The following is a 16,276-nucleotide window of genomic DNA, read 5'->3' as shown; positions in this document are numbered from 1 at the left end:
TTTCTCTTTACAAGATTTATGTTTGAATTGGCAGGCATTCATCTCCACAGCTCATTAGAAGTTTTGGTTTTTATTCCTTTGTTTCAAGTTTCAGCCAGGCTTTAGTTTTGGATTATCCTTGTATCGTTTTTCTTTTATATCTATGGTCTTGTTGTTCCTATATGGACATGATGAGGGCACTAAGGGGATGTCAATCTAGTCGAGATGCCCAAGTGCGTCTCTTGATCCTTTTTGTTTTCGTGCTCTTTGTATAATTCTCTTGTACCTTGAGCATTGTCTCGTTATATTTTTCTAATAAAGAGGCTTGTTTCCTTTTAAAAAAAAAAACATGGACACTCCCTTCCTCTCTCTCCCCTATTTTACTCTCCTCCCTAGTTTCGTTCAGTCCTCCCTCCCTTCACCACTCATCCGCCACTATTGCCGCAAGTTGTCACCATTCTAACAACCAACCGACGCCCTCCAACATCTAATGGCCCAATAGAGGTCGTTTGGTGAAAAAAAAAAAAAAAGAAAGCTCCGAAGGGAAAAGGAATAGAATATAGAGCTTTTTTTTGGCATGTTTGAGCATATCCCCCGATGTTCGATGATTTAAAAAAAAAAAAAAAACAAGACATGCAAAATGGTGTGTTTGGCACGTGTTTGAGTGTGTCGGTGTTGAACATGTGTCTTAACATGGACACTCCATCAAAAATGAAGTGGCCGTGCTTTCCTAGACTACGAGGGTTTGATCCTTAGAACTCAAGAACACAGATGTACAACCTATAGAATAGATCCTATTCAAGTAAGGTCGTGACTATGAGAGTTTGATCCAAAATTTGCCTTCCAACAATTAAGGCCTCTTGAAAATCTAAGGTGGTAAGGATTTTCCTTAACCATCAACGAGTACCTTAGCGAGGATCTTATAGACACATGTAAAATAATGCGTATGGAATCCTTTACTCTTCACACCCTCTCCCCGAGAATAAAGACAAATGAAGGCTTCATTCAGGGACTTATCTAGATACCTCTCATACAAATCGCTGAGAACCTTCCTGAGGTAGTTTTGAATATAATCCCAATTATTCAAGAAGAAAGCCATGGTGAAACCATCAATGCTTTTGGTCTAATTTCTATTGAAGCCAAAAACCACTCTTCTAATTTCCTCGAGAGAAGGAACATTCAACTCAAACAATTTATAATGTCTTATTTCATTTTTTATTGGCATATTTCATAAAAAAAAAAGATGAAAAAAATACAAGGGGCATGTAGGGGAAAAAACCAAAAAGCGAGCCAAGCTAAAGAGCAAGTCCAAGTTAAGAAAGATGAGACGTAAAAGTGTTTTTATTTCTTTTTTTTATTATTTATTAACAAAAATAAGACTTCTCATTGAAATAATGGAATGAGTCTGATGCTCAAAGTACAATATAGGGGAAAAAAAAGACTAACAAAATATGAAACTTACTAGAAGATGGCAAGAATATAAGACTAATCCAAAAACTAGCTAATAGAAGAAGAGTAAATGCATTCCAATTTAAACAAATGTATTGGATAGAATAATCAACAAAGAGTCTAGAAAGAGAGCACCATGAAGAAGCTTTGACACGAGCAATCTCATACCGATCAAACCATTGAAGATATTACATAAAACCCATTGAAGATTGAATATTGAGAATTACTTCCTCCAAAATCATTTTGAGAAACTAAAGCCAAAGAAGATGAGACTTGAAGGATAACTACAAAAGTCCTCACACACCAAAGCCTAGAGGGAGGTATGAACCTAACAAGGAAAGAACTTCCCTAGACTGCTACATGCCTTAAAACACACTTTATTGTTCCTCTCTCCTTGTAGATTCCAATGCAAAGTGCAAATGTTTGCTAACCGCAAAGGCTGGCCCGTTTTAATAAAGTGCAAATGACACAACTCCTCAAACATAAAAACAAAAAGCTCTAGGCCGAACCACACTAATATTGAAGGGGTCTATCACCCAACCAAATATCCTCTTCCAAATTGTCCAAAATCTTGAGCCTCCCCAAAACCTTTTGCTTTTTAACTCAACATCCCTGAAAACCTCCTTATTCCAAGACTTGAAAGACCCTTTTTCAAGGAGTTTTTCCTCGAATGAACTCTTCCCCTCTTCCTTTCGCCTCTCTTTGCCATCAGAGGAAAAGGAGGTCTTAAAAGAGGGATGGGACAGCCTCGAACCAGAATGGAGCATGGCCCCAATTGACCAAACTCGAGACCAGACATAGAAGGCAGTGGTCAAAAGTGATCCTAGGGCCTATGAATTGCCTCACATTACGGAATACTTCCATCCACACTTTCGAAAGTAAAAATCTATCAATGTGACTTCTGAACCTGCTATTGGATTAAGTGAATCTCCTGTTAACCAAAGGGGGATCGTAAAGAGAACACTCTTCTATCAACTTGTTAAAAGATTGATGAAGTAGGATTGGGATAAGTTAGGGTATTATGGTCAAATCCTTAATTGATTAGGATTAGGATTAGTTTCCATGATCAATTAGAATTATGATTAGTTTCCTTGGTTTATTAGGATTAGAATTAGTTTCTTTGACTAATTAGGATTAGGATTAGTTTCTTTAATTAATTAAAATTAGGATTAATTTACTTTCCAATTCTCTAAAAAATAGAGATATTGTCTTATTGTATTGGCAATTTTTGATTCAAAATAAAGACTTTGATTTTATTATTGGAGATTTCTCTCCTTTTATCTCCTATGCTACATCAATGATTTTCATAGATCTCATCAATCTTTCCCCATTGCCTTCTCCTGAGGGCTACGGATCACATTGAAGTCTCCTTCAAGTTAAAGAGCCCCCCTAATTCTTTACAAAAATCCTTCCTTCCTCTTTGCTAGGGGGATCGTACACCTCAAACGCCCAACCGTACACTAAAAAGCCCCCTAAGCACTTCTAACGACATGACGACCAAACTATCCCACATCATAATAATACCTTTCGAGGTACCTTGAGCCACCAAACACACTCAATCCACCAATCTTCTACCCCAAATACTTTGAACCAACTCCCTACAACAATTCCCCTGTTTAGATTCCACAAGAATGACGATATCAAGGTTTTCCAGCAGAACAACCTCCTTCACTAATCTCCTCTCCTTACCCCCCAAACATCTTGCATTCCAAGAAACTACTTTTTTTTTTTGAAACGGAAACAAGATTTTCATTAAAATAATGAAAGAGTTTAATGCTCAAAGTATATAATAGAAACAAAAATTGAAAAAACAACAAACTTGCCAATACAAGGCTAGAACCAAATTACAACGAGAAAAAATGGTCTGAAGAAAAATTAAAAACATGCCAATTGAACACATTTGAAGAGGAAACGAATTTGGAAAAGAGGCTTATTAAAAAGATAAATCACAGCACATCCCACCTGCCCACAAACTTTTAAGTTTTTAACCAACTCACAACAAAAGTGGAGGACAAGAGTACGATGTAGAGCTATATAATAGGTTTCCAACTAATATTAACTTATAGCGAGAAAATAAAATAAAACAGAGGAAATCATACTATGAATTGAGCAGACCAAATACCACATAGAGGAAATCATCAATTGAGTGAATTCAATATCAGTAAAGGAAAGGAAAGGGGGAAGACGAAAATAGTGTTAAAATCTGCACCGAAGCTATTCATACTATGAATCTCAGCAATGGCTTGTCATGACAAGAAATCCAAGTTTAACAGTGCTCCTGCAAAAAAAGAGATTACAAGACTTACACAATTGTTATCCTTATCCAGATGAGTACATAATACATCTTCCTCAGCAGAAAGATCATCCATGAATTGGCTAACAGAGACTGGACCATATCTTTGGGGAACAACATGACCAGCTGCTGCAATGGGAGAACAGTCTAATATGGCATTGGTCTGGGGCATGAGTCTAAATGCAAGGGAAGTCCTACAACCACAACGCTGAACAAAGTAATTCAATCCAAGCAACAATAAAAAGGGTTTGCTCATGCAGAATAGATTATACTAGAATATGAAAAATATAAATGTATGAACTTCTACGAAATTATATACCTCCCAACATAATTTGAGCCCAAGGAATGATCAGGAGCAGATCTATATGATGCAGCAGGCCGAAGGCCAGCTGTCGCATGGCTAAGTGCCTTGCCCGTAATTAGTAACAGATCTGCCGGAGCCAACATAGCGTCTGCTAGGTACCAGCGACCATTGGGATCACAAACCTGCCGTGAGAAAGATAATGTATATGTCATTAAGAAGGCTCTAGACAATACCATAAAGCTTTAATGCAATATATTTACAGTGTTAGACATTAACTTTGAACGTCAATATCTAAAAAAGATGGAGTTATCAAGGTCATTGAAGTAAACCTGTAAACCAGGATTGTCCGAGGAAAACAATGTCAATAACCCCTTCTCAACTTCAACATTCATTGCTGACTTTCCTCCTCCAACAGAGCCCTTGCAATTGTGCAAAGAGCTGTTATGCAAGTGCATTGCAACCAGCACTGATGAGGATACATCAGTAGCAGGAAGTGGAGTGTCATCGAGCAAATTATTGAAAACACTGCAAAGTATTGATTTGTTTGTATAGATAGGTACATAAGTCCAACATAGCTAAAACCAAAAGTAAACATGACTGTCCACAGCATTCTTACTCGCTTCTCAAACGAAGATGCCTAGCTATTGCGCATAAGGCAGCCCGAGATGCTTTACCCATGCATCTAAAAATATCAGCCATACATGGAGGACAAGAATCCCAATCTTCCACCGCTCTGTAACAAAAATATCAAAATATAATTTAACATGCATAGAATAACTAACAACAATCTATCACAAAAGAGCGAGACCTCCATCACACAAATTGCAATACAAGAAACCAAAATAACTATCAAAGCAAAATCACCAAAACTCTCATATTCTTGAGGGCATGGAATCCTTTGAACATTTTAAGTTGGAAAATGGCAAAGAAAATTATTTTGGCAAGATACTTGGATGGGTGATTCTACCTTAAAGCTAGGCTTTCCTCAACTTCTTGTCATCTAATAGATCGGTTTCAGATTATTGAGATGCTCCACATCTCATGATCTTTTTAGAAGGTTATTAAAAGATGATGATATAATTGCATTGCAATCTTTGCCAGGAATTCTTTCTACTTAATGTAGCCTAAAGGAGATAAAAGGAGAATTCTCTCAAGGAATCAAGATTGTTGATCTTTTATTATAATCAATAATGTGTTTGATACAAGAGGGGAAGGTTCCTATTTATAGAGTTTTATTACAAGTGGGGGCAAAAAGGGAATTAACCAAGAATATTACCTAATTACCCAATTAACCCCTATTCTTATTACATCATTTTATCCCTCCAAAAAGAAAACTCGTCCTTGAGTTTTAAAAAGAAAAAATTTATGAAGAAAACAAGGAACAAAATAAACTTGTTCAACGGAGTATGACCAAACCAACCTCCTACATTGTGAACAAAAATATTATGATCAAAGGGATAAATTCGAGACAAAAAATTCAATGTTGCCACCAAAAGATGAACTTCTCCATCGGCCATAAACCCAAAAAATATATTTCCTTCAAGCTCAATCAAAACCGTATTCAAAGGACCAATCACTAAAAAATCACCTTCCAAGGAAAATCGTTCAAGAATCATGTTTTCTTTATCATTCGCTTCAAGTTCTTTGACAGTTTGGTGATCCATTTTCACCGCAATCAGTGTGTCATTGTTCTTGTTTGATTTTTGCTCGGTGTTTCATACCTCTTTTTCATCTTCTTGATTGGTTTTTTCTTCTTCATTTGAAACTATTTCCAAATCAACATCTTCAAATTCTTGTTTTTCTTCAATTTTATCTTCAAGATTTTTTATTTGAACATTTTCCAATCATGATTCTTTTGTTTTTTCTTTGGTATATGAAATCAATCCGTTCTTGAACTCTTGTAAATGAATTGATAGTTGATCAATATATTGAGTCATTTTCTCCAATGAACGTTGGATTTCTTTTGTTGTTTTCTTTATTTCCTCCAATGTCCTATGCTATATGATCTAAGTAGTCATTTTGTTGGATTCTTGAATATGTTTTAATCTCATGATGGGTATAGAACTCATCCATTAATTCTCTTGAATCAACCTTTCTTGATCGTGTTTCATAACCAAAAGAGTAATTTTGAGTCTTGAACGTTTTTCTTGGGCTGTAAAAAAATCTATTCTTGATGATTCTTTAATTCATCTAACTCCCAATCTTTACGTTGATATCTTGAAAAATGGGTTTGATTGGATCTTTGGGTCCTTTTCCGATATTGTCGCCTTCTTATTTCATCCCAAACTGCTCTTGATACATCATCGGAATTACTAGAATCAAATTTCCAATGTGGATAATGCTAGGTTCTTTGAGAAAATCGAGCATGGGAAAAATTAGTATGTTGAAATTCTTCTTCGAAATCACTTTAGTCAGAATTCCAACACTCTTTTTTTAAGTAAATTTGATTTTCTTGCCCATACCAATTGTTGTATTTTTTCTTGGACGCCTTCTTTGGCCGGTAATTGTTGTATTTTTTCTTGGACACCTCTTTTGGCCGGTAATAGTCCATTCTTGCAAAATCTTGAAAAACCTTTGGTTTCTTCTTTCTTTCCTGGAATTTCAAGGGTTCCCCCTAATTAGATGTGTGTTGTTTGGCAACGAGCACAACTCACGAAGCTCCCTCTTGTGATCAACGTCGCCAAGAGTTTCCCGGTCTTCCACTGGCCGCAGTCAATCTTGGCCCAGACGGTCGCTCTGATACCAATTGATGTAGCCTAAAGGAGATAAAAGGAGAATTCTCTCCAAGAATCAAGATTGTTGATCTTTTATTAGAATGAATAATGTGTTTGATACAAGAGGGGAAGGTTCCTATTTATAGAGTTTTATTACAAGTGGGGGTAAAAAGGGAATTAACCAAAAATATTACCTAATTACCTAATTAACCCCTATTCTTCTTACATCACTACTACTAAGATTGGTTCACTCGAAGACTCAAGAAAATGGATTTATCATTTCAAATTCTTCAGGCATGTTTACTGTGAATTCTATCAAGACAGTTGGCAGCATCTTCTGCTCTGTCAAATAATGAGATTTATAAGGTTATTTGGAAAACTAAAGTCCCAAGAGAATCTACATTCTCATTTGGATTATGTTCTTTGGCATCATTAATACTTCAGAAGTTCTTCAAAGGAAACTCCCTGCTTTCTTACGCCTTCAGTTTTGCCCTCTATGTTATGCAAATGGGAAAGACCTTAATCACATTAACCATGTTTAAAATCTTTGGCAGCTCATATTCTTCAAGATGCTGGTTCAAGTTGCTTTCTATATTTAACGTTTCAAGGGTGTTTTCCAAAGTTCTTAAGAATATTGTTCCACAGCTTCTTATTGGGATCCATTGTCTCCTAAACCAAGCTCATTATGGATTCATGGGTCAAACCTCTTTTTTCTTTTCCTTTTTTCTTGAAAAAAATGGAAACTAAACTTTTTCATTGATATAATAAAAAAAACCAAAAGCTCAAAGTACAAAGAAACAAATACAAAAGGAAGGGTCAAAGGTCTTTTAGAATTATGGATGAAAAGGAAAAGGAGTTCTTGAAAGAAAGAATTTTTATTGATTATATCGTTTTGAATTCTGCTGGATTGTAAGCTTAAAATATTGTTTACAAGACACTGTTTAAATTTGAATGCTTTTATTATTATTTTTTTTTTGTGTCATTTTATTTCGTCACTTTCTTGTGGGGTTTGTAACTTTTGAACATTAAACTCTTTTTATTTCTTCAATGAAAAGTTCCGTTTGTTACTAATGAAATAAAAATACAACTATTCTTTAGTAGCAATGAGCACCTTGACTACAAGCTTCTAGACCATAAGCACATTCTCATGAATGAGCATCCCATGCACCACAGGTTTTGCCAGTACTCACCTCATGACTATCTTGGTGCTCTTTGAATTTCTTTAAATATTCTTGTTAGGTGGTATCCTGCATGTTGTTAGGTGGTATCCTACATACCTATGCTGAACTCTACACTGGTTTCGAATATAGCTTCACCACATGAGTCAGAATATTTTTAAATGTAATATTTTTACTTATCATCTATGACAAAAGTACAGTAGTAAAACTTCCCATTATAGGTTGAAAAGCCAATTCAACCCATTCAAATTCTTAACTTACAATCTATGACAAGCATTCGACCCTTTAGCTTTCAGGGAGAAATATAAAAGAAAACAAGAAGGGCACACTAAAAAAGTCCGAACTAAGAAGCCAAATCCTAACTATACAATAAAGGACCTTAATCCATAAGGATAACCAATAAGGCCTAGCGAGTAATTATTTTTTGAAAACAGAAACAAAATTTCATTGATATAATGAAAAGAGACTACTGCTCCAAAACAAAATATCTCCAAATAGAAGACAAAATAGGAGACAACAAAACTAATGAATAACACAGCCCAAAAAGGAGAAAACCTTCAACAAACTTAGAGAGAGTCCCTAAAGAAACTAAGGGACACACCCAACCAAGACAAACCAGGCGAAACACAGAGAAACGACAAACCAAAAAAAAAAATAACACAAATGATCAAAAATCTCTGAAAAAACCCCTTATGAGAGTGAGATGAGACCCCAATGCAAATGGGACTTAAAAAAACTCAAACACCTCGAACAATTCCTAAAAATGCAAATAACTCTAAACAAACAAGGCAAACACCCTTAAACCGTAGCTCCCAAATAACTAGAAGGAATTGCCCGGAACTTTAGACCACAAGCTTTAACAAAAGAAGCAAATTTGGGGCCTAGCGAGTTACTACAAAATTCTATAGTTATTGAAGTCCAAGAAGAAGCATTAAACCTAGCAAGGGATGATAGATAGCTTGATTTCTCCATTCCTCTAAAGCCATATGCCCTAAAAACCACAAAAAAGAAAAGAAAAAAAAAAACTCGAAAGGATTTGCCCTTTTATCTTGAAAAAGGTAGAGGCAAAAGAATCTCATGAATCATAGAACAACAGTATCTACTGTGAGCCAAAGAAACCCTAAACAACTCCAAAAAAAGTAATCAAGAATTAGAGAAGCAAACAGGTATCCCCAAACATCATGATTGGGAGCCTCGTCTGCACTTCCGTGGAGAATGCACCAATGTGGCCCCAACAAAAAAGGATGAGTGCCTCTAAAAATGGTCCAAAGTGTGAACATTCCCAAGCAAAGAATTTGATTTTTTTTTTTTTTTTTTGGGATTTTCACTTTCCAAAGCAAGGAATGAAGAGGGAATCTAGGGGGAAGTGAGGTCACACAAAACAAGAAAAAGAGAATTATAGGAAAGGAAACCCCTCTGAATCATTCTACCATCCTAACAAAATGATAAAATTTACTGTAATCAAGCAACTTCTAAGTAGGAATTTCACATTAGCTATTGAAAATGATGTCTTATATTTTTTTTATAAATGCGATATGAAAATTTATTGACAAAGAAAAAGGAGATTTTTCTTAAATTCTGAGAACCAAAACAAAATATTTGAAAGTATACCAACCAAAATAGATCAAGTGTGAAATTTTAGGGACTAAAACAAAACTTGAAGTAACCACCAAAAGAGGGGAAAAAAAGGGTGGAAAGAAAATAGGCAAGTATGCTCTCTCCTCTCTCCCCTCTCCCTTCTCTTCTCCTCCTCTGATCAGTAGCTCCGGTCAGCTTCATTTCTACCTGATCATCTTTCTTGTCAAACATTCTTCTCTAAAGTATGGATGTGAAAAGTTGTAAAGTGAATGGGTTCTATTTGTGCATTTGGCACAATTCTGGTTCTTTTTACGTGGAAGGCTTGGAAATCAACAAGCTCCTTCTCCTTTCGAAATCTCAGCTCAGTTGGTTTGTGGAAAATATTTTAGATATGATCAAGGGTTCTGCTTCACGCTTCTTTGTGAGGAACAATTGTGATGGTTCGGTGCTAGAAGATTGTCTAAGTTCTGTCTAAGTTCCACAGCTCCTCAAGATGGATTATGAGATGCGTTGTTTGGCCATCTTTTGGGGTAGATATTTTATTCATATTCCTTCCGGAGAATCGATGCAAGGATGGTATTCTTTTGCAATAATGCTCCTGGAATTTCAAAAAAATTCTGAAGCTTCTACGAAGCCTTTTATTCCGAGAAGGGAGTCAACAAATATTGTTTTGCCAAACCACGGAGAATACTATGTGGATATTATGAAGACTTCGAATGTTCAACAAAGCTCTGTTTTCCCGTCAAAGAAACAGAACATGGAATCAGCAGCATTTCCACGTATGAAGCAAGGCCCTGTTTTAGTATCCGATAAACAATGTAAGATCCATTATTGGGTGCTAAAGAACTTCAACGTTTTTCAAGAAGATTTTAGCAATTTGTGGATAGTTTCCAGATTGTTTGAGCAATGACGGGTTGAAAATAGCTAAAACATTACAAGATTACGTTCAATCTGATGTCATTGTCAATCCTCTGTTTGCGGAAAATGCCTCACTAAAATTGGACCAAGGAACTCTTGAGGAATTGATTGAGGAATCGGGCAAATGGCAGATTTGTGGTTCGTTCATCTGAGTTTGATAAGTGGAACAAGTTTGCGCATAGCTGGCCATCCTATTCGAAAGTTTACGGGGAATGGATCTCAATCAAGGATCTCCAATTAGACTATTGGTGTAGGCAAACTTTTGAAGCTATTGGAGCCTATTTTGGAGGTCTGGAAGATATTGCAATAGATACTTTGAACCTTCTTAACATTTTTGAAGCTAAGATTCAAGTTAAAAAAAAATTATGTGCTTTCATGCCATCAACCATAGAAATTGCGGACGAGAAGCATAGATCTATTTTTCTGAATTTTGGAGACATTGAATTAATTGATCCTCCCTCAAGGGTGAAAGGTGACTTATTTGTTAAGGATTTTTCTAACCCAATAGATTAAGTCCGATTGAATCAAGTTTATAGGATGAAGGATTAGAGTTTGAATCTTTAGATCCTGATTTGGATTTTCTATTACCATCTTGGCTATCCTTAAATTATTCAAGAAATCCATTAGTTCCAACATAAAAGGGGGAAATTTCTCGTTGCAAAAGTCGACGGAAGTTAGTCAATTGGTTTCACTTGAAGCAAATTCCATTTCATTGCCATTAAAGAAGACAATCGGGAATTCTTCTAAGTCTGATGTGAACGCAAAGCATTATTTGTTGAAGAGTGAGAAGGTCGTTGGGGATACAGTCGTTTGCCAAAAAAAGACCCTTGATATCCCTTCAAAAGATTTTCAAATGGTTTTTTCCCCAAGAATGTTGTTGTCTCAGCCTTTCACTTTCCAAGAACTTCAGCCCCATGCCTGAAGTTGTTTCAAATTCGTTCGTTGCCCCAACCAATGAAGTCTCACTTTTAAAGGATAAAGCTACTGGTTCCTTCTTCAATGAAAAAAAAAAGTAAATGCTTGCACTAATAGTCTCTCTCCTAGAATTTCAAGTGACGACGACCCTCTTCAATCAGTAGTCCCTTCTTCCCTATTCCACTGCAAAAGTAATTTTGATTCTTCTCCCCCAGTGCATGACTCTCAACTGTTGAAACCAAAGAAGCATTCAAACTTGCTCAAGCCATTTCCCAAGCATTTTGTCGGAAAAAAGACTTCGCTCCTAAACTCTTGGTCTACGATTGTGAACTCGGTTCTACTTGAGGAATGTTGTGTCAAAGTTCAACTCCCAGGGCTCCGGAAAGGTTTGACAACTCTTCTTCAACTCATCTTTCGTTTTCTCATTCGGATTTTAAAATCCCTAGCTAAAACATAAATTTTGTGAGAGGACTCCCAACTAGTATTCCAAGAAACTATCGTCACAAAAAACATGACTCAGATGGGGAATTGGATGGGGATTCATTAGCAAGTGTTAACAGTGAAGAGCTTGAAAAATCTAAAACAGAGGAATTACGAGATGAAGAAGAGACAGTTGATGGGTTTGGTAACGATATTTGTCAATTATTTCAATAAATGAAAGCTCATTCGATTGGTAAGGTTGAAGTTCCTTTATTTACTCCTCTTGATAAGAGTGTAACTTCACAGCATTTGCATTCAATAATTGATGCTTGTGGTATCGTTCTTGGTTAAGCTTTGTTTTTAGATGATTGTGCTTTTTTTTAGGCTGTTATTTAGTTTAGTCTTCATTAAAGATCTTGCCATAGTTCACAAGAGGTTTGGTGGCATCTCCAGATGGTTGGTGTTTATCCGTTGTTTTGAAGGAATTTAATATGGTTTTGGTTGCCGTTTCACGTTTTATTCTCTAGTTAAAGTCGAGTTCGAGTGGTCTCAATGTGTCTATCAGAAATTTCAAATTGGAAGGTCCGGTTGGTTGTGCTTTCTAAGGGACTTATACTAGTAATGCTTGTCAAAACCTTTTGCGGCTTTTCTTCCCAAGTCTTTTGTCCATGGTTGTTTAAGAACTATGTCTGGCTTTGTTTAAGAGAAGGCTCCTACGTTGGCATTTTTCTAGTCATTTTGGTTATGCTTTCAGTTTCAAGCATCATCCGCTTTCATCTGCTTTCAAAATTCTTCGTCACTCTTGGCTCAAGCTTCGTTCTTTGCCAACTATTCTGCTGGTTTTGGAATTTTTGTTCTTTAGGTGCTTGTATATTAGTTTCTTTTGATTTCAAGGATTAGTCTTTCCCTATTTGTTCTTGTTATTCCGATTTCTATATTGTATTCTTTCTTTATTTATTTCATTGTACTTGGAGCTTTTGACTCTTTTCATTATATCAACGACGAAGTCTTGTTTCCATTCCAAAAAAAAAAAAACAAAAACAAAAACAAACAAACAAAACTTGAACTTTTATGTTCTTAATAATCATGAGTGTCTCAATGAGTTAAGCCCATTACAACTAATAGTCTAATATCAATAGACAACTGTCTGACCCTATTAAATTAGGGTTTATTCGGTTGAAAAACTCATAGGATACTTAATATCATGGCAAGCAGACATCATAATTTTAAGTTTTATTGAGGTGAAACGAAAGGATACACATACACAATAAAAAAAAATTTTAAAAAAAAAAAGCTCAAGAAAGAGTGAGTCGAGAACAAAATAGAAAAGCTCACACACCAAAAGCCCTTCAATAATCATTTTGTTTTTCAAAATGAAGTTTAAAAATATCACTTTCACCTATTGATTCATTTGTTTTGTAATCTCCTTTCCAGGAGTATTTTAAAAAATTAAGCCAAGTTTTGAAAACTAAAAACAAAAAAACTTGTTTATGTTTTTGGAATTTGGCTAGGTGCTCAGTTAGGAAAGATGAAAATCATGGTAAATAAGCTGTAAGAAAACAAGCAAACTTTTCAAACACCAAATGGTTTATCAAACCAGCTTAAATAATTACAAAAATGGACTCCAATTCAAAATAATGAGAGAGAAAGGTTTATCACAAAAATCATTAGTAACCGAGACTTGATGGGAGGCATTGAACCTAGCCATAACCCAAACCTCCTTCCAATAGCTCTCCACATCACTAAAAACTGTTCTTTCCCTCTCAAGTCAGATATGCCATAAATCACAAAGAAGCCCGCATGCCAAAAAGTAATGCCTCTATCTCAAAATGGAGGATAGAATAAGATCTCTTCCAACAAAGCCTTACATGCACCAACTAAACGCCTCTAAAAAAATGTATAAACTATCCACAACTTTCCAAATCCATCGCACACAAGCTGCACCATTAAGGCCCAGTAAAACAGAAGATGACCCATGGATACGATCAATGGTGTTAACTCCCCAAAAGGATTAGAAGACCAAAAACGAAGATCCCAAACCCTCAGGTTGGGACAAAATTTAGCCACCATAGATCAAAGTGATATCCAAAAACTTGCAGCAAGACAAAGGCAACGAAAACCAAAAATGAATGAAACGTAATTCTCTAAAAAAGCAAGGATAGAAGTAATTCTCTAAAAAAGCAAGGATAGAAGTAATTCTCTAAACCAAAATTGCACAATTGATAGAGATGGGGATAAAGATGGCAAAGGGGCTATCCTCTAACAAATAACCCTCCTATAGACAAATAGACAAACCATCCTTGATTGAGAACCTCACAAAACTAGAGATCTCCTAGAACCAAATGCAATTGCCTTCCACGGATTCCTAAAGGTGCCATTGATTCCTCAATTTGGGATCCACTTGTTAGGGAAGGGACGATAGTTAGGAAAGAAGTACTTTGATATTGATATGTCTATGTTTTCCTTTTCTTCAAATTAATTGAATTTATCAAGCTAGAACCCAACAGCAGAAAGTCACAAATCAACTAACCAATTTTTTAAGTTTTTCTCCTGGATTTATCATTGTAAGTAGGTTAATAAATTTATTTAATCTTGTGAGAAGCTGAATGGTTCAATAAACATTTTCTTCAAGGTAGATCCCTCGAAGTATCTAAAGACTAAAGGAGCATACCAAATGGTATTGAAGCTAGCATGGAGCAAGGAGTAGACCCATTAAGACTCAATGGAGCCAATCTCAAAGGGCAACAGGAACTTCTCTTTCAAAGGACAGAATTGTTCAAAAAGATGGATGCCCAATATCAAGTGTCAGAGTCCAAAATGTAGGAAAGACTTCAACCTGCAACCTGACATGTAAGAGGAAGATTGATCATACCTCAGCTGGAAGTTTGTTAAATAATTTATTGCCCAAGACAGCAAGTTAGAATTTTCCTTGCCCATTTAATTCTTTCTTTCCAGAAAGTGGTGTCTTTTATTTTCTTATTATCCTTGATGCAAATATTCTTACCTCTCCTAAATCTTGAAGATACATGGTTTCCTTCAAACCATAACCTCAAAAAATAAAAGTTATGTCGATGGCACTGCCCGCATGAATAGGATACTTTTTGCAAGATGGACTAGTCGTTGTAGGCAAAGGAGCATGATAAGAATAAGTGAGTGAGACTAATCTTTCGCATAGCACATCACATACCAATTTGGAGATAAAGCATGAAACGGGCTTCTCTTTCGAACCCTATCATTAATATTTGGCAAGATTGCCAATTTCACTCTATGTAAAGTGTGCAATTCAAGGGAGATGTAACAAAATTGATTTTTCTTTGTTCAAATTAATCTCAAGCTAGAATCCAGCTGATGGAAGCCACAACCAGCTAGCCACTTTGTTAAGAACTTTCCCTTTAATTACAGTAAACTAGTTGACTAATCAGTCTATTTGAGCTCATGTAAAGCTGCATAAATCAGCACGAATATTTTCCTAGTTCCACAAACAGTTCCTTGAAGGTAGATCACAGGAAGTATCGAGATATCACTGGCTTAAAAATGAGAACTAATCAATTAATATAGTAAAAAGAGAGTACAAACAAACCACCTTCCAGCTCTATACGTATAAACACCTCGCCCCTTTCCACCACCCTGCGCCCTACTCTTGAAAAACAACCTAGCCGCTTCAAGCCCGCAACGAGTGAGAGCAGCAGCTTCATTCTCCAATTCAATCACAGCCGCATTATACCTCGTCAAAGATCCGGACAAAGCCTCAACCGCCCTCACATAAGAGCCTCCAGGCGCGCCGTCGTAAGGGGCAATATCAGACAAGCGAACCCTGGCCAGAGGGCAAGCCATGGTTACAGCAGAATCACCGGCGGATTGCAACACTGGTCCGGCAACATGGTCGGATGGGGGAGGAGGCAGCGGCTCCCGGTGGGAATTGGAGACGTGAGTGGTGAGAGAAGAGAGAGGCAGTGGCGAGTGGGCGGCGGGAGGTGTGGATGATGGTGACCTAAGAGAGGAAGGCGGAGGAGTGATATGGTGAGGGGAAACTGCAGAAGAAGATTGTTGCTGCATTATGATGATTGGAACCATGAATCATACTGTAATTTTGCACCAGAATTTGAGAATTCCTTCTTCAATCCGAAACTTCATACAGGATTTTTCGATGGATTGAAGAAAGCTTTTCAAAGTCGGCGCTGAACTATGAAATTCAAGCTTTTTCCAAATGGCTATCAATGGAACTTTGTCGCCTTTCTCTTCAATCAGGGGAGTTTTTTTAACAAATGGATGGAATTTTGACTCTTCTTTAGAAAGTGTTTTACATAAATTCGAGAAAATTACGTATCTATTATAAATATTAAAGGATAATAGATACCATTAGATGATTATGTTTAATATTTATTGACAATGTGTCTCAACGTTACACTATGTAGTCCACTCCCTATTCCTCAAATTGGACTTTTGGTGCGTTTTGAAAGACACACAAATTCCAAAAAATTTGAAGAAAGAAGAGAAATCATAATTTGTTATTTTATTTATTTTATTT

General features: G+C 36.3%; 1 protein-coding gene across 3 annotated transcripts in view; it reads right to left on the bottom strand.

Moving 5' to 3' along the window:
• Positions 1–16,060, bottom strand: part of LOC120081226 (RING/U-box superfamily protein) — a 38,883-nt gene extending 22,823 nt beyond the window's left edge. For all 3 annotated transcript variants that reach the window (XM_039035934.2, XM_039035935.2, XM_039035933.2), the window contains exons 1-5: positions 15,332–16,060; positions 4,642–4,758; positions 4,355–4,550; positions 4,041–4,207; positions 3,735–3,915 (exon numbers count right to left, since the gene is read on the bottom strand). In XM_039035934.2, coding sequence (XP_038891862.2) covers positions 3,735–3,915; positions 4,041–4,207; positions 4,355–4,550; positions 4,642–4,758; positions 15,332–15,822 — 1,152 coding nt within the window. In that variant the 5' untranslated portion in view covers positions 15,823–16,060. The remainder of the gene's footprint in view (positions 1–3,734; positions 3,916–4,040; positions 4,208–4,354; positions 4,551–4,641; positions 4,759–15,331) is intronic.
• Between the last annotated feature and the right edge of the window lie 216 nt (positions 16,061–16,276).

This window comes from Benincasa hispida, chromosome 7, assembly GCF_027475165.1.
Source record: "Benincasa hispida cultivar pf3 chromosome 7, pf3_genome.v1.1, whole genome shotgun sequence".
Lineage (NCBI taxonomy): Eukaryota > Viridiplantae > Streptophyta > Magnoliopsida > Cucurbitales > Cucurbitaceae > Benincasa > Benincasa hispida.
The sequence above is the reverse complement of the archived record's forward strand: the minus strand, read 5'-3'. Positions and strand labels throughout refer to the sequence as shown.